The 24029-nt window shown below is 42.9% G+C and overlaps 1 protein-coding gene and 1 pseudogene across 1 annotated transcript in view; both read left to right on the top strand.

The window, feature by feature from the left end:
* Positions 1-2608: 2608 nt before the first annotated feature.
* LOC137640127 (RUN and FYVE domain-containing protein 2-like) overlaps positions 2609-24029 on the top strand; it is a 144295-nt gene continuing 122874 nt past the window's right edge. Inside the window, exon 1 of the mRNA XM_068372611.1 lies at positions 2609-2829. Within this exon, the coding sequence (XP_068228712.1) occupies positions 2670-2829 (160 nt within the window). The 5' untranslated portion in view covers positions 2609-2669. The remainder of the gene's footprint in view (positions 2830-24029) is intronic.
* Positions 12243-22121, top strand: LOC137639177 (uncharacterized; annotated as a pseudogene).

The following is a 24029-nucleotide window of genomic DNA, read 5'->3' as shown; positions in this document are numbered from 1 at the left end:
TTTTACTCATATTCATTTTCAGTTCTACATTTCTGCTCCCTCTATTCAAATCTTCTATTGTCTTTTACGATCCTCCCATGGTTTACTAAATACAACTATGTCATCTGCAAATCTCAAGTTATTAAGAATTCCCAATTAATATTTATTCCTACATTTTACTAATCTGAAATTTAGATAGGGTATATATATATGTATATATATATATATATATATATATATATATATATATATATATATATATATATATATATATATATATATATATATATATATGTGTGTGTGTGTGTGTGTGTGTGTGTGTGTGTGTGTGTGTGTGCGCGTGTGTGTGTGTACATGAATATATCATCATCATCTCATCTCCTACGCCTATTGACGCAATGGATCTCGGTTAGATTTCGCCAGTCGTCTCTATCTTGGCCTTTTAATTGAATACTTCTCCATTCATCACCTACTTCACGCTTCATAGTCCTCAACCTTTTTTCATGGGCGCTTTATCCATCTTATACGTGGAGGGGATCACTCCTGTGATATTGATATCCAAACATCTGCAATTACTTACCAGTTCGTTACCACTCAATGGTCTTTTGAGTGTCTTTATTGGGCAAGAATTAAATATTCAGCCATGAATAGCCGTATATATGCATTATTATTATCATTACTTGCTGAGCTACAACCCTAGTAGGAAAATCAGGATGCTATAAGCCTAGGGGCTCCAACAAGGAAAATAGGAAAGGAAACAAGGAAAAATAAAAAAAAATCAAGAATAACATTAACATTAACATTTTCTATACAAACTATAAAAAAACTAACAAAACAAGGGAAAGAGAAACAAGACAGAACCGCGTGCCCAAGTGTACCCTCAAGCAAGAGAATTGCACACACACATACAAACACACACACACACACACACACACACACACACACACATATATATATATATATATATATATATATATATATATATATATATATATATATATATATATATATTATATATATATGTGTATATATATATATATATATATATATATATATATATATATATATATATATATATATATATATATATATATATATATATATATATATATATTTATACACACACAGGGCCTACATACATATGCATACACACAAGGTTCAAAGGGGTAGATGAAGAAGGCAGTAGGGGATTGGTTATTATGCAAGTACCGGACCGCTCAGTATTCCATCTTGTTTTCCAAAAATTTAATGCTCTGCTTACCAGCCAGGAACTCTTGTGCCTGATTCACAATAATTGCCAGGATATCCTGCCTGCTCTGCCTTGCCGTGAGAAACGAGGAAAATTACCTGAGGATGATGAATGCAGGTGAATGCATGCGTGAATCAAAAGACACTTATGTGCTTCTACAGGCAGAGCACTGGTCCAGGTAATACATTATAACTACTCATATCACAGTAATTATTTTAAGCTTTTATGACATACACTTTATATTCCTCATCTCAAGAGATTATTTCTAACAATGGACAGTTTTCTGAGCAGTGTCCCAAAAATCTCACACTCTGCCCACCAGATAGGAACACTTGTACCAGTTGCACAATGACTGCCAGGATATTGCAATGCAAGAACAGAGGAAAATAATCCAAGAGTAATCAATGCAGGTGGCCGTAAAAATTTAACGTCAAATCAAAACCAGTTGAATTAAGTAATTAATCAAATGAATGAAATAATGCCCATTTACTTGCCCATGGGGCTAATGCTTGTAGCGCAACATGTATGCGTGCCAGAACAGAGGAGCAATGAAATGATGTTGAATTGTTAGGAAACTGAGCCATGGTAGAGTAAAGACCAGTTGAAGAAAGTTATTAATTACACACACACACACACTGGCTGTGATGGGCTGAGAAACCAAAGGGTTCTTGAATGATAGGTTGGAGTGGGGGTGGGGCATGGAATTTCTGGTACTCAAGTCAGAAAACTGCCACTAAGGTCTGAAAGGGTGATGATTAGACCTCGAACATCCTTTGATTTTGTTTATTCTATAAATATTGAAATTAAAATAGATGAGGTAGACTGCTAGGCCATGGGAAATGTAGTACTTAGGCCTGCCCTTAGCCCTCATGCTGGAGCCCGGCTTATACAGTATGTTTATATTAATATATAGGGGGATATGTATAGATAAATGAGCGTATATAAAGTTTGCAATTTGTAAATATAAATATTTCATACTTTGTTTTCAAATGTATATGACAGAATTAACCTACTGTATTATTATTCTGAAATAAACTTCTTTGGTAGTCATTCAGAGTATTTTAAGTGAATACAGTGTTGAGGTGGATATAACATAAAATACAAAGATACATAAATGTAAATGAATTTTCTCGGGAAATCCCTTTATTTTTCCGTACTTGTCAAATATGCCTTTGGTCCAGTTTCGCGGTCATTGACTTGTATTTGTGTTTTTATTTATCTGGCTGCTGCTACCACATCAACGTAACATATGTCTGGGAAAATATTAAACGGTATACACATGGATAAATCCACTTATTGTATAACTATAAGTGTATAGATATAAATTTGCGTGTTTTTTTATGCATAACTTTTTTTGTATGAATTAAAAAACCATTCATTGCCTCTGTCAAAAGGGTCGTCCCGTGACTTCCCATTTTCCTGTCTGTCAGTCAGTGTGATCATGGCTGCCTCAGCTGACAGTGTAAATAACGAGGGAGACACTCCCACTTCTAACGATGGAGATCCTGATGAAGCAAAATCACCTACTTCCTTGCATGGGGGACAATGGCAGACTTATTTCTCTGACAGGACACCCGTTTCACAGAAGAAAACCTGGAAGAGTAAGTAATCAATCTTTGTACAATATCGTACCATAGGCCGATGGGTCTATACCAAGCAAACTGCTCTTATTATTTCTATCTCATGATTTGAAATGTTATTAGTTCTATATTTATTATCACCTAGTCATCATTAATTGTCAGTACCAGGAAACTAGACCTACCGGAAGTCATTAGACTAGGTCTACTGTACTAGAACCGTCGTACGGTAGACCTATGCAACCGTGGTCGTGGACCAGTATTAGGCCTATATTGACTCTTATGTAAAAGATAATATAATTCCCAGTGACAGTCGTTTCAAGTGTGACGAAATGGTTATTTTTAAGTGCGAAGAACTAGGAAATTTATAACTGTCACTTGAGCTGTATCGACCAACAAAGATTAAGCCTGTCTTTTTCGAGTTAGAGACAGGTCATGTGATGACCTGGCTTCATGACAATTGGATGTAATAGGTTATGTCAAAGCAAAATTAAGTATCTGAACAGGAATGTACCCAATTATTTACAGGCCTATTCTATTTTTAGGAGAATTAACTGTAATTACCATAAGAATTTTAAAAAAGAAGATAGACAAAAACAATTTGGAAATTTTTTTTGGTAATTTTTGGGGAAAATTGGTTTTGTAGATGAGAAATGCTCATGTTTCTACGAAAAGTACTGTTAAACATCTTGAAATTACAAAAATTATAATTATGATTACTGTATATTGAAATTTCCATGATAAGCGTTATTTTAACTTGACAATTTGTAATAGTCTTAACCATTGTTTATGCATCTTACCTAACCAAGGATTTGTCCTCTCCTCGTCAATCCTCCTTAACGTTTTAACCTTGCGATTAGATTATAAGATTATGCCAGTTTTAATTACAGGGACACAGCCTAACCTAACCTTCAATAACCTAAGGTGCTACAATATAGTTTGTAGTACTATTAGGTTTTTAAAGGTATTCCCATTTTTTAAATATACTGACAATTTTAATGGAAAATATTGGTTTTTGTTTCACGGGTAGGCCTACCTGTCTTTCAGTCTTGCTTCTGAACTGAACTGAATTTCTTCCCTTATTTTATATCATGTTATACTAAAACTTGTATAGCCTATTATCCGAATACGTGTAATGAAAGTCCTAGGTAAAATCTGCAAGGAATAAAGATTAAACTGCTTTAATTATTCATTAAAATACCATATATTTTTGCACATACTGACTTTCAATATTGAAAATAAATCCCCTCCAAAATAGGTGACTTGTCATATGTACCTGATCTAAAAGGAACCTTAAATCCGGTGGCTTAGAGAATCCCTATTGACAAAGTGAAGCGCATTGTTTACTCTTTTGGCATATGGGTTCAAATCCGAATCTTGCAAGTCTGTTTCGGTTTGTTGTTGGTGTCAAAGAGCAAATGCCCAAATTAGGAACATACAGAACCACGTTTTTAGGCAACTTTTGGTCTTTTCCACCGTTATCCCTACATTAAGGGGTCGGTTGTCTGATATGCTCTCTCTGACATGAGTCTTTTTGTAGTTTATATATGACATATCTGTTTTTGATGTTAATAGTTTATATAGGACATATCTGTTTTGATGTTGTTACTATCTTAGAATGATTTATTGTTAACTTTTTCTCATTACTTATTTATTTCCTTATTTCCTTTCCTCACTTGGCTATTTTTCCCTATTGGAGCCCTTGGGCTTATAGCATCTTACTTTTCCAACTGAGGTTGTAGCTTGGCTAGTAATAATAATATTAATAATAACATTGCCTTCTATCTAGCATCAGGTATTGTTAATAATTTCCTAGGGTTTTTTTTTTACGATTGCATATTAGTATGAAATTGTTTCTCATTGGTAGTGGCTGTTTGTGATTATTGGTGGTTTCGTTCAGTAACTATCATATTGTAGTTTGGTTCGGAATTGTTAAGAACAGTGCAGCCATTTAACGAAGCTTTCTTTTTAAATATATGTACAGTGAAGGTGTTGTGATAAGGGAAACAGTGTTATGATTTTTATTGGCATTGATTTTGAATAGTATTAAATGCCTTTGTATTATGTACAATCCCACCTATAAGATTGTAATATTGGGTTATCCTATACCATAGAAATGAAATAAAACCATGAAAATAACTAGTATTTGGAGCGTGTCATATAGCAAGGTTGCCGTAACAGCCAAAATACCTGTACAGTAATTTCTCTCTGTTAATAGTGATAAAACTGTAGAATAGTTGCCCCATGCCATTTGATAGTAACATTGTACTCTTCTCTGTGTCAGGTTAAGATAGGAAGCCCTAGACTAGAATCTTGCACCCTAGGTTAGGTTGGATATACTCCAGGTGAAATAAGCGTAAAATTATCTCTCATATCTGGCACAACTATTTTGCAGTTTTACCATAAATTTCATAGCATTAATGTATGGGGAAAGTGAAAATGGAAAATATCATTTGATATACTGTAGTACTTTACTGTACTGTACAGAATATTGTATGAAAGTATCAAGAATAGAAGCATACTGTACTGATGAAACCAAAAGCATTATAAGCCAATTTAACTGTGGTTAAACAATAAATTTGTATCATACAGTATATGTTTAAATATCATAATTTTTTCTGCTTAATTTGTATTTTTATATAAACCCGACTTCTCTATTAGGAGTATGATTTTAGGAAAGCTAGAAACTCGTTGTTGAAAATTATAATGATGCGTTAGTAGTTACTGGTGTGTATTTGGAAGCCTTGCCCCCCTTGCCAGCTCACTGAGAAGCCACGTTGACCTTCACATTGAACTTACATATAAAATTCTGTCTTTTCATGTTTGAATGACAAAAATTCGTCGATAATAAAAAAAAGTAGATGTGTTGTTTCTCTGAAAATTTCAAGTTTTGAAGAAATGGACTTCAAAGTTTTTTTTTTAGAAATTTAATAAACTTTAGTATAGATAAGTGTGGAGACCTGTCCAAGACTATATACTTGCAGTGCATCCTTGTCCAGCATTTTCTGAACCTCAAATTGAAGGATGTTTGTTTTTTGGTTTGGAGAATACAATGGCAATGACAATATCGTTAGCGTCTGACTGAAGGGAGAACGAGAGCTGATGAACAGGAGGAAGTACAGTACTTATATGGAATGAGGTACTGTATCTTTATTGAATGACAATTACCATCCAGTTCCCTATTCCTTGGTACTGCGACTTCACCCACCAGCTTAAAATTTATCTCCCCCTCTCGTGGCATCATCGTACTGTGCGCCATCAGTCTCTTGCACGCGAGCGCTCTCCTGCGCAACTGCGCAAACCATCATAACAGGTTCAACAGACTTTACAATGCAAGGAACGTCACAATAAAGATTGTGACAGGTCATCATCACCTCACTCCTCTCCCCGCAAACACATTACAGTGCGACCACCGGGGAAAGGGAAAGGCCCCACAGAAGGTTTCAGGATCCTGAAGATTTGACCTACAAAGGCGGACCCACCACCAACATCGGTTGAGACTCCTCACAAGGAACATTTGGTCCCTTTCCTTTCAGGGGATCTGTCCGACAGTGCAACTGTCACCAAACAGCCCTGGTTCGGTGCCATGGTCAGAGCAGTAGTGCAAGCCTTCGGGCCTGCCATGTCATCTTGCTCGTTACTGACCTCCCTTGCAACGGCACCTGCAGACCTACCGCGAGGAACCTTGTCTGCTTCTCCCCTGAAGAGGAAAAGAGGGGTCTCAGACCTGATCGTATCAACTAGGGTGAAACTAACTCCTGTTAGGCCTTCAGGGCCCGTCCTTCCGGTCTCTCCCACCGTACACTCTCCTACCTCACCTCTGCCGAGGGAGTCGCATGAGGGCTGAACTTCCTCCCTTCCACCTTCTGAGGAAGTTTCTCCTCGCACGGAGAGTTCTCCACCACCGATGGAGGTCAGGAGGGACAATGCCATCCGGCCTTTGATGCTTGAGTCTTACATCCTTCATGGAAGGAATCTAAGGACTCAAAGACTCTCCCAAAGTCCTCTTCAAGGACCTCCAGCCCTACAGGAACCACTGTCACTCTAGGGATGCCCACGACCTACCCCAAGAGGAGCTCTCTGGGGTGGAAGAAGGAGACTTCGGTGCTAGTCCCCCTTCGGAGGGGGAGCAGAAAGAGTCAGGACATGCATTCTGGCAAGTTCTGATTCATATTAGGGTACTTGTTGGGTTTGCTGACCTGGATATACCCCCACCAGAGGGCAAAGACACAGTCTTAGACCATATCTTTGACACTCAGAAGCCCTCTAAGACCAGTGCAGCCTTGCCCTGGTCTCAAGGGCTAAAGGGTCTGGGCTAAGATTGGCCAACAGCTTTCCCAGCTTTCCTCCTCCCAATGTTCCGGCTCTACCGTCAAGCTTCTCCCACCTCCTCGCGTCCAGCAAAGGAGGTATTTTGAGATCTTGGATGAGCCACGTCCAGCTCTTCTTCTCCATCACTCTCTGGAAGAGCTTACCAAGTCTCGAACTTATGGGCAAACACCATTCTGAAACGTCGAGATGCGGTGTCTGAGAGAAGTCCCACCAGGACTCCTTCCTCTATAGGCCTTTGACATCCAAGCCTGATAAACCACCAGCTCCTTAGCAGTCCCCTCCAACGAAGATCATGACGAATAAGACAGCAGCAAAGACAACAGTGTCTAGATAGCTCTTTCTGATGAAAGACGGAAAGGCACTAAGTCTTCCAGGGGAGGAATATTTCTTAGAGGGAGCGGCTGAGGCTTCAAACGCTAGAAAAGGCATTCCCCTTGCTTGTCCACCAGTGGGGGGGATGCCTACAAAGTTGCTGGGACAGGTGGAGGCAACTCGGGGCCCAACCCTGGACAATCTCAGTGAACAGGGTATCGTGTCACGTTCATAACATCTCTCCCTCCTCTGATCAGGAATCCAGTGGCAATAGACTCTTTTGCGATGGGATCAGCAAAGGGGCTAGCCCTCCGGGCAGAAGTCCAGACCATGTTGAATAAGGGCCCTCTCCAAGAGGTCCTCGACAAGTCCTCAGGCTTCTTCAGTCGACTCTTTCTTGTGACAAAGGCGTGTGGGGGATGGAGACCCATCATCGACCTCTCAGCTCCGAACAAGTTTGTCAAGCAAACTTCCTGGAGACGGAAGACACAGTCAGACAAGCGGTAAGACCACAGGACTTCATGTACACACTGGATTTGAATGACGCTTACTTCCAGATCCCAATCCATCTGTATTCAAGGAAGTACTTAAGATTCAGCGGAGACAACAGGAAATACCAGTTCAAGGTGCTGTGCTTTGGTCATTCCACAGCACCTCAAGTCTTCACCAGAGTGTTTACCCTAGTATCATCTTGACACACAGAATTGGCATCCATCTCCTCCGTTATCTGGACGACTGGCTAATGCTAGCGGACTCGGTGGCAACCCTTCTTCAACACCGAGACAAACTTCTGAGGCTTTGCCAAGATCTGGGGATCAAGTAAATCTCGAGAAGTTTGTCCTGCTTCCTACGCAGAGACTGGTATACCTAGGCATGATAATAGACACCAATCTCCACAAAGCCTTCCCATCACACGACAGAGTAATGAGGCTGAGAAAGGTCGCAATGCCTTTTCTCAGACGAGAAAAAATTTTCAGCCCAGACGTGGTTATGTCTTCTCGGACACCTTTCCTCTCTGGCCCGTCTAGTTCCCAACGGTCACCTCAGGATGAGATCTCTCCAGTGGCGACTCAAGTCCCGGTGGAATCAGGCCTTTGACTCCCCGGACTGTTTGATCCCCATGGGATCAGCGGAACAGGCGGAGCTTGAATGGTGGGTGTCAGACGAGAACCTACGAAAGGGAGTGGATCTTCTCGTCCTCCCCCCAGATTTAATGCTGTTCTCAGACGCTTCAAAATAAAAGTGGGGACCCATGTGGTGCACCACATGACCTCAGGCCTCTGGTCAGAGTCAGAAGAGTACCTCCACATAAATCTCTTAAGAGATGAAGGCACTTCAACAGTTCATGGTGGGCCTCTCAGAGGTGTTGATGAGCGACAACACCACAGTAGTGGCTTACATCAACAAACAAGGAGGTACCTTTTTGCAGCCCCTATCCCATCTAGCAATAGAGATTCTGAGATGGGCCGAGATTCACTCGATACCACTATCAGCACGCTTCATTCTGAGCAAGAGGAATTGCTCGCCAACAACCTGAGCAGAGCATCTCAGATAGTGAATACCGAGTGGTCTTTGGTTCATCTAGTAGCCAACAAAGTCCTGACTTCGTGGGGTTCTCCGACTTGGATCTCTTCACAATGGCCTGAACTTCAGGCTCCCGTTGTACTGCTCCCCAGACCCCAAGGCTCTCTGGCAAGATGCATTCCAACAACGGTGGGACAATATCGACGTTTACGTCTTTCCCCCATTCTATCTGATGAGGAGAGTACTCAACAAGGTCAGAACATCGGTTAACCTCTCATAGCTCCACTATGGCATCATGCGGAATGGTTTCTGGACCTTGTGCAACTCCTGATGGAATCTCCAAGAGAACTCCCTCCATGACACGATCTACTCAAACAACCACATGCCAGCATCTTCCACAAAGCTGTAGCTTCACTACGACTTCACGCCTGAAGACTATCCAGCATCTCCTCACTCAGAGATGATTTTCTCAACAAATTGTAAGCAGGATGTCTGGATACATGCAAAAGTCATCAGCAGCAGTCTACCAGGCAAAGGGGTCTTCTGTGGTTGGTGTCGTGGAAGAGGGTATCGCTCCTCTAGATGCCACTATTCCAGCAATGGCGGAGTTCCTCGTTTATTTACGTAAGGAAATATGCCTTTCATTCTCGGCACTTAAAGGCTATCGCTCCCATAAGCCTAGCCCTTAGACTCAACGGAATGAATATTTCCTTATCGCTAGAAATTTCCTTACTCGTACGGAATTACGAACTTGCCTGTCCTCAGTCTGAAGTGAGACCTCCCCCATGGAACAGGGTTCAAGTTCTCAGGTCTCTAAAGAGACCTCCCTATGAACCATTACGTCAGGCAACATATCGCCACCTCACTTAGAAGATGGTATTCCTACTAGCTTTAGCTTCGGCCAAGCGAGTTAGTGAACTTTGTGGTCTCATATGACATCACCCATTCAAGGGGATGGGGAGAGGTAACGTTCGGCTTCGTCCCTGAGTTTGTAGCCAAGACTCAGAATCCGGGAGTAGGGGATCCCCGATTCGACTCCTTCCGGATTTCGATTCTCCACTCTGTAACTGATGACCCTGATCATCTCTTACTCTGCCCAGTGAGGAGTTTGAGGCTGTACCTCAAGAAAACATCCGCAGTCCGTCTGCGTGTGTCTGCACTTTTCGTCAGCACAGGGAGGAACAAGAGGAGGGCCACTAAGAACACTATATCTCTGCCTGGATTCGCAAGGTCATAGTCCATGCCCTGAATCCGGACCCTCCTGCTTCACGTCGCCCAAGATCACACGATGACGGGCGTAGCTACGTCTCTGGCTTTCAAAAGAAACTTCTCTGTGACGCAGATTTTACAGGCTGAGGTGTGGAAATGTCAAAATACATCCACAGCCCACTACCTGCAAGATGTGACCCACAGGATGCTCAATACGTTCTCTATCGGCCCTGTGGTGGCTGCACAACAGCTGGTATAATACCTCAAGCACCTTATTGGACAAGTAACAGAAGGTTGATGGTGCTGTTATCTGGTTTTAGTCTGTGTGAATGAAAAGGTTTGACTGACTTATTCCTTTCTTCATCCTCCCCTCTCGTGGAAAGCAGCATCCTGGGTTCTCTGCATTAGCTGAGCTCAAACATCTGTAGGTAAATTATGCTACCTTGGGTTCCTAGTACTGTATTAAGCTAATACTGTTATGTCCCCATACCCTGGCAAGGTAGTTTTGGGAAAGTTCTAATTACAACAGTTTTCCTACAAAGACTCGGGAAAAACTTTTACCTGGACAGTCACACTTCAAAACATCTCAACACACAGCTTGCGTAGGTTTTGGACCTTGCGTAGCAAGATTTAGCGAGGTGTAGGGACTCCTTATTTTTAGTTGAAACCTATTTAGAATAAGGAGCCCCCCGGATAAAGCCAAAAGCCAGTTTGGCAGGGACGTCTACCCTCCTGCGTCACCCCTAATAAATAGCGTAGGTTTGTATTCCAGTTACAGAACGAATGACAAAATCGGAGATAGTTTGCATTTTTCCTAACGATACAAACCTTTAGCTAAATCACCGGTGTGTGAGCAGGAGCGGCAGCAAGCTACCCCCCTACCCACGCTAACTAGCGGAATGGGTAGTTAACCCTTGCTAAAATTTTAATAGCTCGTCCTTTCAGCTTCGCTATAAGTAATAACCCCTTATAAATAGGTAAAGGTTTGTATTGTTTGGAAAAATACAAATTATCTCCAAAATTCTCATTTTGAGAATGAATAAAAGTGAGACGCAAATATTGACTAGTCATGTACAAATAATGAGGGAGATAAAACCTGTATGAGAGGGTTTTTTGTTTGTGTATTTTTGGCAGTTGAAATATTGTAATTGTATAAGTAGATCTGAATGTAATCTCTCCAGGGGGGATGGGGAAAGTAAATTCCTTAGACCATGATATTGTACATGGAAGGCACCTTTCCTAATAGATAATTCTTGATGTTTATGTCCCATGAAGGCTACTTTCTTGAACAAGTACCACAAAATTGTGTAAAAAAATCATTACCAATTCTTATAAGTGCTGTAACCTTCAATATATAATCCTATTGTTGTTAATGGTGTTGAATTTTTGCTTTATAAAAATTTCTTCTGATCGTGTGATATTGTAAACTTTACAAATTGTGATGATGTGACAACAAAGAAGGGGCTTTAATAATCCTTACAAAATAAGCACCAAGTCTTGACCTTGACCGTGTTTAAAATGAGAAAGATTAATTAGCATTGAAAATTGCTTAAATGTTCCAACAAGCAGATGCACTTAAATCAAACAAATTTTTTTTATGCTGAGGATGTGGCCCAACCTAAGTTTTTAAATCAACAGCATTTGGTACTATATGCAGTATGGTATGACCTAGTTGCTACAAATGGCAGCATAGATAATCATATCATTCAAGACTGATGTAACTGGAAGAACAGGAAACTAAATTACCAATTACCTTGGTTGAATTAGTTAAAGTTTCTGCTTCATTGCACCAATTTATAACTATTTTGGTTGAGAAGATTTTCTGGATAAAAGTCTTCCGTGAGCTTTGTACTGGTTGCTCACATTTTAAATTTAACACAATTAGAAAGTAGATATGAATGCTAGCAAAAATTTTTGCACCTATTCAAAATGACTGGTACCTACTCGAAGGCGAAGACGAGGACAACATGTCTACAAGTCTACAACGGACGCTGAGAAGGGCAATGAGAGGTCAAGATTGCAGAAGCGGAGGAAAAATAAGTCCTTGCGTTCTCCTGACAAACGAGCTAGAGAGAATGTTGGGGGATTGGTTGCAGGAGCACCTCTTTTTATATGACGGGGGCTCCACGAATTTAAGGAAGTGGCCAAGAAGAAGCAGCTCCTTGCTGAGAAGGCAAAGTCCCTCAACCCGCCATTGACAGTACTGTACCTGGTTAAGATCGATTCGCACCAGGTATGGGCGGCTGGCAAAAGGAAAAGGCCGCCCGGCAGCAGGAAGGGACCTGACAGAAAGACAGAAGTGGATTCTCTCTGAACCTAAATTCTTCGGGAAGCACATTTTCCGTCATAAAAAGCCCAAGACTTTTGGATTGAAAGAGGTAAGAAAATTGTTCTACTCTGTATTTTTTTATATTAAAGTATTATGATCAGTTTGTTTTTCATTACTAGGTAGTTTCTTAATATATGTTTCAAGCAGTTATGAGACAAAGAATATTTAGGTTTTTATATAAAATCCTTTTCCACATTATTTACGTTTGATATTGATTTCATATGATTTTGATTCCTTAATTCCATTCTGTATTCTTTTATTGGAAAAAAATCCCCTTTAATGGTTTACTAATGATGAACAGATAAGAAAAGTACTAATATATACTGTACTATTTCCAAGATTGATAATCCATTTCACTTTTTCTTTCCCTACAGCCCAGTACGCTACTGCGTCCGTTGTCCCTGCTGCTGCCGCTGCCTATGCTCCCACTCCTACTGCTGCTGCTGCCTTTACTGAGGAACCTGGCAAAATAGTTTTGTTTTCTGGTGGGGATGAAGACATGATAGCAGTCATCCCAACCATCGAGGTACAGAAACCTAAGAAGTAGCAGAGGTTTGAGCACATATGTCAGCAAGGTGAAGGCTTCGTCTTTAAAAAGGTAAATATTTAATTATTTTCCATCTAACATTAACAAAACATTAAATTTTCAAACACATTAATTAATATTTATTAATTGTTCCATAACTGGAATACAAACCTACGCTATTTATTTAGGGCTATTACTTTCTGCGTAGCGGAAATGACAAGTCATTAAAATTTAGCGAGGATTAACTACCCATACCGCTAGTTAGCGGGGGTAGTGGGGGTAGCTTGCTACCGCTTCCACTCACACATCGGTGATTTAGCTCACTTTGCTTTTGGCTCGGATGGTGTACGGTCGTTGCCGTTCCTCATCCTTTTCCATTATTTGGACTGCCATTAATTCTTTTTTGCTTTTCTTTGTGTTAGTGTGTGTATGTGTTGACTTCTGCGAACATGCGCACCTGATCTGGCCTCGATGGCCGACCCTGCGGAACCTATATGTTGGCAGTGGAGACCGATCGCCACAACCTTTGGCCCGCCTGCAGAGGTCAGCGGTGTATTTCAACAACTAGTGTAGTAAGTGTCGGGAGTGGTCTGCCTCCCAGTGGGAGAGGTTTGGGTGACAGCCGAAGAAGTCTAAGCGGGATATTTCTCCTTCAAAGGTTCCTTCGAAAGGGGAAAAACCAGAGGCCTCTTCTTTCGTCTCCCGACCTTCCTCCAAAGCTCCTACTTGTTTGGTCTCTTCCGAGAGACCGTCTAGTACAGTGATTCTTAAACTGGGGGGCGCGCCCCCTAAGGGGGCGCCAGGAGCTTCCAAGGGGGGCGCAAGCAGGGCTGCTAGATGGTGCCATTGTTTTTTTTTTTTTTTTTTTGTAATAATAGCAAAATACTCAAAAACATCATCACTGCTTCCATATGTTTTTTTTTTAATTATCATCCTAATGATAGCTAAAGAAAAAAAGCCACATAGCATCGGTGAAACACTTTTGAAACCTAACATTCTACATGCTGCAAAAATGCTACTTCCAGAAGAAAGCTATCACAAATTGAATAAGATATCACTTTCTGATTTCACAGTTAAGCTTTGGATTGATGAAATGGCGGAGGACACAAAAGCTCAAGTGGTGAAGGTTAAATCTTCCTCTGTCTTTGCAATACAATGTGACGAATACACAGATATACCTCAGTGCTCTCAGTTCCTAGTTTACATACGATTCATCTGGAAAGAGTCACTGGAGGAGGATATGTTGTTTTTTTTTTTTTTTTTTTGCTCTTTGGAGACCAGTCCCACAGCTGATGTCATCTTCAAAGCTGTGTCTGACTTTTTCCAAGAACAGGACATATCCTGGGAAGAACTGATTGGTGTGTGCACTGATGGAGCTCCAGCTATGTTGGGAACACGCTCAGGCTTCGTTACGAAGGTGAAAGAAAAGGCTCCATCGGTAATTTCTACACACTGCTTCATACATCGCCAGGCTTTGGCAGCAAAAACACTACCCTCGAAACTCCAGAAACATCTCAACATCATGATCAAGATTGTGAACCACATAAAGCAGATTGCTCTCAATACACGACTGTTTATGAAGTTGTGTCAAGACTTGGAAACAGAGCATGAGACACTGCTTTTCCACAGTAATGTGCGCTGGCTGTCAAAGAGTAAAATGTTGGGACGCTTGTATGAGCTTCGAGAAGAGGTAGCACTGTTTTTAGAAATGGAACAAAATGAGTACCTTGCCACCTTTAATTCAGAGGAGGTAGGCTTGTCCTTGGCATACCTTGTTGATATTTTTGAAGCTTTAAATGTACTGAACCGACAGTTATAAGGAAAAAATACAACTTGATAGCTCACTCCAATGCAATACGAATATTCATTGGCAATCTGCAGCTGTGGAAGTGTTGCATCCAGAAGAACAACACATCATCCTTTCCTTGTCTGAGTGGAATCTTGAATGAGAAGAGCTTCAGTGACAGCCTTAAAACCGAGAACAAATCTCCTTCAAGGACTGGAAAATGAGTTTCAACGTAATTTCCCTAACAACGGTGAGAGGAGTTTTGTATTCAGTCTTGCCAGGAACCCCTTTTCCCTGGAAGTTGATGATGTTCCAGGAGATTTACAAGAGCAGTTCCTAGAACTAAAGTTAATTCTGTGGCAAAAGATGATTTTACCTCTCTTGGTATGGAAAAGTTTTGGATAAAATATCTTTCAGTTTACCAGAAAATCAGTCAGCGAATCCTACAAGTGGTTGTCCTCGTTTCGTCTACTTACCTTTGTGAAGCAGGGTTTTCAGCATAAGTTGGAATCAAAACGAAGAAAGGAAATAATCTTGATGTGTGGCTAGTTATCTCCGATGTGCTTTGAGCCAAACACCACCAAATATTCCCCGACTAGTTGCTCAAAAGAGCCAGTATCACCCATCCCACTGATGAGTAGCACTAAGTCAAAATGGCCACTGGCTATACGTAATCCATTTTTTCTATAATATTACAAGTAGTTGAAATAGTAACAATGAAAATAAAGATGTAGTAATTATGTCTTTTTTTTACAATGCTACACAAATATGGATAAATTAATCACTAAGGAGGATGTGTAATATTTTTTGATGATGTCAAGATTCATGAATGATTGCATTAAGAGTAAATCTTACGTTTATTTTCGAAGTAATTAGTATATTTTCTAGTAATTTCTATCAACGTAATGACTGTAATCTGTAAATTGCTAAAACAGTTTGAAAAAAGATTAGGATAAAATTTTGTTTCATTATGATATATTTGTTTTACCCATTTTCTATGAAATTTTTTTTATTTTATTGAAATATAGTACAGCGCATTCCTTTAAAAAATCAGCAGCAATGAAATAAAAATCTATCATTCATCCACATACTCACATAACCAATGAAGTATATTAGCATACAAAACGCAACATACTGTTTATAAAAACAATACATACATACATACGGTACTTTCTAGTTTGGCAAAAATTTAGAGGGTGGGGAGGAGGGGGCATGGGATCTATGCTTAATTCAGAAGGGGGGCGCAAGGCAAAAAAGTTTAAGAACCACTGGTCTAGTAGTAGCGTAGACCCTTTTAGTTTCGGCCAACCCTGGTCCTCGAGAGGTGTTGCTTCCCCTAGCGAAGTTGCTCCGCCTCTCCCCTTGGGTGAGGCCTTGTCAGTGTTTTGTGTGTTACAGGTTTGGTCGTCCTTGGGGCTCTCGGGTCCGCCCTCCAAGGACTCCTTGCTGCAGCTCATCCTCTGGGGTGCATATGTGCAGCCGTCGTCGTCGACTTCGGAGGTAGATTCTCTTGCGCTCGTCGACGTCGTGGTGTCAGATATGTCTTCTGTGGTTTCTGCCAACTCCCCTACCCATCCAGACACTCCAGCTGTTGCTGCCGACTTAGTTTCCCCCGGTCCTGATCATCCTTCGAGGGGTAAACTTAGTCTTACGTCTGTCTCTCCTGCGAGTGTTTCTCTCCCTCAGGGGAGTTCATTCATAGAGACTCCTCTTTGTAGGACTGCTGTTGCTCATGGTCAGCTTGCTGGTCCAACAGCCCTTAGAGGACGTCTCCATCGCAGAGCTCGCCCGCCGCTTCGCCTTAGAGGTCGCCCTTCACCATCGGTGAAAAGGCTCCTCTTTGGCACTTCAGCCTCGTCATCGCAGCCGTCCCCCGCAGAGGAGTCTACGCTTCAGATGTCTCTTGGCCCTCGACCTTCGCCCGTTCCTGGACCTTTTCCCGATGATGCTGCTACCAATCCTCAGATTTCAGTCCTGGACCCTTCTGTAGATCGTTCGCAATCTCCATCGGTCGATGTTCGCCCTTCTAAAGGGCACATCCCTTTTCCTGTGCTACCAGCCAGCCGACCAGCCGACCTACCATCACCGTTCCTTCCCGGTACAGCCTCCTGAGGCCCTACCTAAGCGTGCAGCTGCGCGCCAACGCTCTTCAGCTCGCCAGCCCCCTGCAGTGCACCAGCGCTCACCAACATCTCGTCAGCCCCAGCCTGCTCCATCACGTTCTCCAGTTCGTCACCGCTTTACAATGCTTTGGCGCTCACCTTCACCTGCTTGCCCTCCAGCGTGCCAATGATCACCGGCGCAACAGAGCTCACCGAAACTTCAGCGTGTGCAACTTCGATCTCCTGCTTGCTAACGCTTTCCTATACGATAGCTACAACCTGCGTGCAGTGATCTCATGCGCGCCAGCACTCCTACGCGCCAATGATCTCCTGCACTTGCTAGCGCTCTCCCGTGTGCCAGTGCTCTCCTATGTGCTGACACTCTCCTGCGCGCCAGCATTCTCCTTCGTTCCAGCGCTCTCCTGCGCGCCAGAGCTCGCCTTTACGCTCGCGCCAACACACTCCTGCGCGCGCTCGCCAGCTCTCTCCTACGCGCCAGCACTCTCCTACGTGCCAGCGCTCTCCTGCACGCCGGATCTCGCCCGCGCGCACTCATCAGATCAAGCGCGCTCACCAATACTCGTGCGCGAGCTCTCGCAAGCGCTTACCTGCACATTCGTGCAGTAATCGGGAACAACACATTTACAGGTCACCATCGCCTCATTCCCCTCCCCGCAAACGCCTTTTAGTGCGTCCACCGGGGAAAGGGGAACGAGCATCTACAGAAGGGTTCAGGATCCCAAAACAGCCTTCCTCTAAGCAGACCCACCTACAGCAGAGACTCCTCGTAGGGAACCTACGGTCCCTTTCCCTTCAGCGGATCTGTCTGACAGTGTGTCGGTCAGTCAACATCATGGTTCAGTGCAATAGTCAGAGCAGTGGTACGGCCTTCAATCCTGCTGTATCTGGCTGCCCTTCGGACCAGCCTATATCTCCAGCAGACCCTCGGCAAGGGTCTATGACTTCTTTCTCCCCCCTGAAGACACGGTCACTTCCTCGAGGGTAAATCTGACTCCGGATAGACCATCAAAGCCAGTTCCTCCTGCATCTTCCTCGGGATACTCTCCCACCTCTCCCACCTTTCCACCTTCGGAGGATGCCTCCCCTCACATGGAGAGTTCCCCACCACCAATGGAAATCAGGAGAGACACGACATCTCGGCCTTTGATGCTGGAGTCCTACCTCCTTCCTCGGAAGGAGTGCAAAGACTCCAAGACTCTGCCAAGGTCCTCTTCTAGGACTACCAAGTCTACAGAGACAGCCAGTCACTCTTGGGATGTCCGCGACCCACCCCGGGAAGAGCTCTCGGTGATGAAAGAAGTCCAACGTCGGAAGGAGAGCAATAAGAGGCAGAACATGCATTCTGGCAGGTTCTGACTCATCTGAAGGGTTCTCAATGGGTTTACCAACCCAGAGATACCCACATGGGTGTCTTTGGCACTCAGAAAACTTCAAAGACCAGTGCAGCCTTGCCCTGGGGTCAAGGGCTAAAGGGTTCCAGCGGTAAGATCACCCTACAGCTCACCGAATATGCCTCCTCCCATTGTTCCGGCTCTACCAATAAGCTTCTCCCACCTCCTCGTGTCCAACAGAGGAGGTATTTTGAGATTCTGGAGGAGCCTCATCCAGCTCTTCCTCTCCAGCACTCCTTGGAAGAGCTCACCAAGGGAATCTCTGTAGAGAGACTCTCCAATTGACAGATCTCTTTCTTGGCATTCGAGATCCTTAACCAGGAGGAGGTCACGAAGTACGCCATGCAAGCTACTTCATGGCTTGATGTCTGGTTAGGGACCTTGGGAATCCTGGTACGAACTGAGGAATTCTCCAAGGAACGTACCAGGAAAGCAGTGGAGAATTACCTACTCTCAGGCACTCGCATAACGTTCAGCTTCGTCCCTGAGTTTATTGCTAAGACTCAGAACCTGGGAGTAGCGGATCTGCGATTTGACTCCTTCCGGATTTCGAGTCTTCGTTCGGTAACAGATGACCCTGATCATCTCTTACTCTGCCTAGTGAGGAGTTTGAGGCTGTACCTTAAGAGAACAGCAGCAGCCCGTCCTCGTGTGCCTGCACTCTTCGTCAGCACAGGAAGGACCAAGAGGAGGGTCACCAAGAACACAATCTCATCATGGATTAGCAAGGTCATAGATCATGCACTGAATCCAGACCCTCCCCCTTCACGTCGCCCTAGAGCTCATGATGTCAGGGGCATAGCTATGTCTGTGGCATTCAAGAGGAACTTCTCAGTGATGCAGGTTCTTCAGGCTGGGGTGTGTAAATGACAAATTGACAGATCTCTTTCTTGGCATTCGAGATCTTAACCAGGAGGAGGTCACGAAGTACGCTATGCAAGCTACTTCATGGCTTGATGTCTGGTTAGGGACCTTGGGAATCCTGGTACGAACTGAGGAATTCTCCAAGGAACGTACCAGGAAAGCAGTGGAGAATTACCTACTCTCAGGCACTCGCATAACGTTCAGCTTCGTCCCTGAGTTTATTGCTAAGACTCAGAACCTGGGAGTAGCGGATCTGCGATTCGACTCCTTCCGGATTTCGAGTCTTCGTTCGGTAACAGATGACCCTGATCATCTCCTACTCTGCCCAGTGAGGAGTTTGAGGCTGTACCTTAAGAGAACAGCAGCAGCCCGTCCTCGTGTGCCTGCACTCTTCGTCAGCACAGGAAGGACTAAGAGGAGGGTCACCAAGAACACAATCTCATCATGGATTCGCAAGGTCATAGATCATGCACTGAATCCAGACCCTCCCCCTTCACGTCGCCCTAGAGCTCATGATGTCAGGGGCATAGCTACGTCTGTGGCATTCAAGAGGAACTTCTCAGTGATGCAGGTTCTTCAGGCTGGGGTGTGTAAATGACAAACTACTGTACATTGACATCCCACTACTTGCAAAACGTGACCCACAGGAGACTCGATACATTTTCTATCGGTCCTGTGGTGGCTGCACAACAGCTGGTATAATACCTCAAGCTCCTTAATGGACAAGTAGCAGAAGGTTGAGGGCACTGTCACCCGGTTTTAGTCTGCGTGAATGAAAAGTTTTGACTGGCTCTTATTCTTTTCTTCATCCTCCCCTCCCTTGGGGAAAGCAGCATCCTGGGTTCTCTGCACAAGCTGACCACAAACCACTGCAGGTAAACCATGCTCCCTTGTGTGCCTAGTATTAAAATGATACTGTAGTGTCCCCATATCCTGGCAAGGTGGTATTGGGAAAGTCTTTGTTACAACAGTTTTCCCTACTAACGACTCTGAATAACTTTACCTAGACAGTCACACTTCTATATCTCTCAACACAGCTTGCATAGGCCGCGGATCTTTCGTAGCAAGGTTTTAGCGTGGTGCAGTGACCCCTTATTTTCGAGTACTAACATACTCAGATAAGGAGCCCCGGGTAAAACCAAGAAGCCAGATTGGCAGGGATGACCACCCTTCCTAATGGGTGTGTCACCCCTAAATAAATAGCGAAGGCTTGTATTCCAGTTACGGAACAAAGGACAAATTCGTAGATAATTTGTATTTTTCCTAATGATACAAACCTTAGCTATGTATACAAAGTTGCCCGCCAGCCCTATCCCCCTTGAAGTCCTACCTCCAAGCAAAGTGAGCTAAATCACCGGTGTGCGAGTTGGAGTGGTGGCAAGCTACCCTCCCCTACCCCACGCTAACTAGCAGTATGGGTAGTTAACCCTCGCTAAATTTTAATGGGTCGTCATTTCATCTACGCAGGAAGTAATACCCCTAAATAAATAGCTAAGGTTTGTATCATTAAGAAAAATACAGATTACAGTATTTACAAATTTGTAATATTTTAAATATATTTGTTAACATTGCCATTAAATATTTTTTGTTTGTATTGCCTGGGAATTTGCAGGTCTGTTTTTCTGATAAATTAGGGTTTGTCTGTGTGTGTGTGCAAGTTATCATGATATTAAGTGTATTATTGTGTATGATTATGTGTTAAGTTTCCATTTTTCATTATCTGAAATTGATTATAATAAATCAGCATTTTATTATGACTAATGAAATTTCCATTTTCATTTCTCATTTTCTTTAGGTGATTGAAAATGCAGAAGCAGCTACGAAGCGGACAAAGAATGAGAACACTAAAAAGCACAAGCGAAAGCACAAAGGAATTAAAAAGTTAAAGCACTAAGCACGAGGGAGAGCACAACGGACCATGCGGTAACCACATGGCCACGAAACACAAAGGGTCGCACTGAGATCAGAGGAGTGTTGAGATGATATCAAGACGCGACCAGAGAACTTACTGGAGATCACGACCCAAGCGCACATGTGGCCTACCTCGGGTTTGCCCTCAGGGCGCGTATCCTTCCGCTAGGCCTACCATGACAGAAAATGGGAGTAGGGTAAACTACACAAAACTCTGGTCATTTGAGAGGAGGTTCCAGGTAACTCCTAAGAAAGTGTTTCTCGGTAAGTATGTTAGGAAAAATACAAATTACTAATAATTTGTGATTTTTGGGGAAGGTCGAATCTAACCCAAAGGAGGCTTATTGGAACCTCCATCTGAAAAAGGTTGCCAAGCATTGTGTTGAGATTGACCCTGTCTTCTATTCATACTTACAGACAGAGATTGGCTTTCTGGTGCAAAAACTGCAGAAGGCCACAAAAGAAGGGAAACTGACTCCTAATTTTTATTTGTTCCCAAGCACCAGACAGACATTTACCATATGGAAATGAAGCAACATTCATCCACCAAATCATTTTCTTCTCATCCTCATGCACCTGTGCGTGCATCGTCCTTTGTGCAACCTGAGTAAGTTTGCTAGGTGACAGGGCACCAACTGGCTATGTATGACCAGGTTCAGCACATGTCTCCTTGGTCAAGCCATTTCCCTGCTCCTGGGTTATCTACATTGCTACTATGCCACTGTCACCTGCATTTGCTTTGTATCTTCATACAGTAATGTGAGCCCCCAGTACCTGTTTCTTTGATGCCTTAATGCTAGAACAGAGGATGCCCCCTAATTCTACAAATTAATGTCCATTTCCTATACAGATACCTTCATTGTTTAATAGGAGTATGATTTCAGCAAAGCTGAAACTCGGCTATTAGAATTTATGAGGTGACGGTAGTTACTGTCTGGGAGTGGGAAGCCCCCTCCCTGGTTCACCGAATAGCCACTTTTAACTTCAGCTGCTGAGTTTGTGTCCCAAAGCTGGCGCTTTTATTTTTTTTATTTTTCAGACCATCTGATTGCTGTGAGAGAGATAAAAGGAGAAACCATGTTTAGGCATGCGGTCTTCCCCAAGAGTTTCCAGCCTGGGATGCGGAACCTTTATGGGTAAGTTGGCAGTGGATCTCCATTTATTGTGCCCTTCTTGCAGGGGCCATGATTGTTTACAATTATCCCCCTGTGAGGAATGTGAGGAGTGTTTGGCCTGCCAATGTCAGAAGTATGACAGGAAGAGAAAGAAGAAGCCCAAATGAGATTCTTCATCTTAGGCATTTTCCTCAAAGCCTAAGAAATAAGTTGGACCTCTTCATTCTCCCCCTCTTACTCTGGCTTAATCCTTCGCCGTTGGCCTCCTCCGAGGGGAAGGCAATGAAGGACGACAATATTGATTTACAATATTAGAGTATGTGATAAGTTTACCTGCTTCCCCTAGTGAGGCAATTATTCCTTCTCCACCCAGAAAATGCAAAGAAATATTTCTTTCAGATGATGATGCAAAAAAGGACAATAAGTTAAGGAGTTGTATCCATACTTAGGTCTGGAGGGTATTCTGTTGCAGAAAAGGCTTATGTAAGACATGGTGCCTGCTAAAGCAACTCTTCCTCTTCTCAGGAGTCTGCTTACACTGCACAAGTGAAGAAACACTTGGCGTGACACTTTCCACTGGCAATCCTTGCAGGGACACTATCAGCTTTAGACTTGATGTCTTCAAGTAACGGAAGATACCACCTACGGCCTCCTTCACCTCCCAGTCTATTCTCTGACATATCAGCTTTAGACTTGATGTCTTCAAGTAAGGGAAGGTAGCACCCATGGCCTCCTTCACCTCCCAGTCTATTCTCTGACATCGTCATTTGCAATGACTTCACTTAGTTCTATTCATCTTGATAAGACATAAAAGGGGAGATTCCCTTCAACGCAGTTTGCTGACTTCTCGGAATCATGACAAGATTGTCATTCGCTCTCCTGGGGATCTATTCTTTACACTCGACAAGTGTTGTCGTAAGATGAATTTTTTTTATTCACAGAGAGAATTACGATGAGAACTCCAAGAGACATAGTGCATGCACGCTCATTCTCATGACTAATCATCTTTTTTATTTCATCCCTACAAGAACACTTTGAATAAACTCATGTTTGCACATGCTCTCCTATTTATTATTGAACGCACTCTTTTTAGCTTATATGCTCTTCAATTGGTGAGAGTGGTAATGATATTAAGCATTTACTTGCTTGTGCTCACTCTACGCTTAGTGTGCATTCATCTGACTTGCAGCATTCACATGCTTGTGCGTGCCCATCTATTCGCTTGCAAGTGTGCTTACTTGTTGGCGCTCGATGTTCTGAACACGAATACTACTGCACTTTTTGCATCTAGTGGTCGCACCTGTTTGTACTCTTCTGTTGGTCCGTGATCTGTAGATCACGGGAGCTTTACTGGTCATGCACTCCCCATTTAAAGTAAATTCTTCTGAACTGGAAGAATCTCCTGTTAGTGAGCGCCTCCCGTTTAGCGCCCATTCTGCATGTGCAATCTCATGGATTCACACTCGACTTTGTGTGTCTTTCTGAGAAAATGCATTCTGTTGTTCACAGGGGTCCTCGCTCTCTCGTTTGAACATATTTGCCATTTAGTGCATGCTCATCAGTACACACACACACACACAATGCTTTCACCAGTAAAAGAATATTCTTGAGTCTTACCACTTGAAAGCATTCATTCAGTTGAGTGCAAGTGCATTCTCCGATTCATGCACGCTATAATCTTTGCAACCCCTCTTAGGTAAAGTTCTTGTTCATAAGTGGGCTCTACTGCTTGTGCTTAGGTGCGCTCACTTATAGAGGTACATCCTTTGATGAAAGAAAAGCCTAGGACAAAATTGTACTCC

Source organism: Palaemon carinicauda, chromosome 4, assembly GCF_036898095.1.
Source record: "Palaemon carinicauda isolate YSFRI2023 chromosome 4, ASM3689809v2, whole genome shotgun sequence".
Lineage (NCBI taxonomy): Eukaryota > Metazoa > Arthropoda > Malacostraca > Decapoda > Palaemonidae > Palaemon > Palaemon carinicauda.
This window is presented reverse-complemented; position numbering and strand designations above follow the sequence as displayed.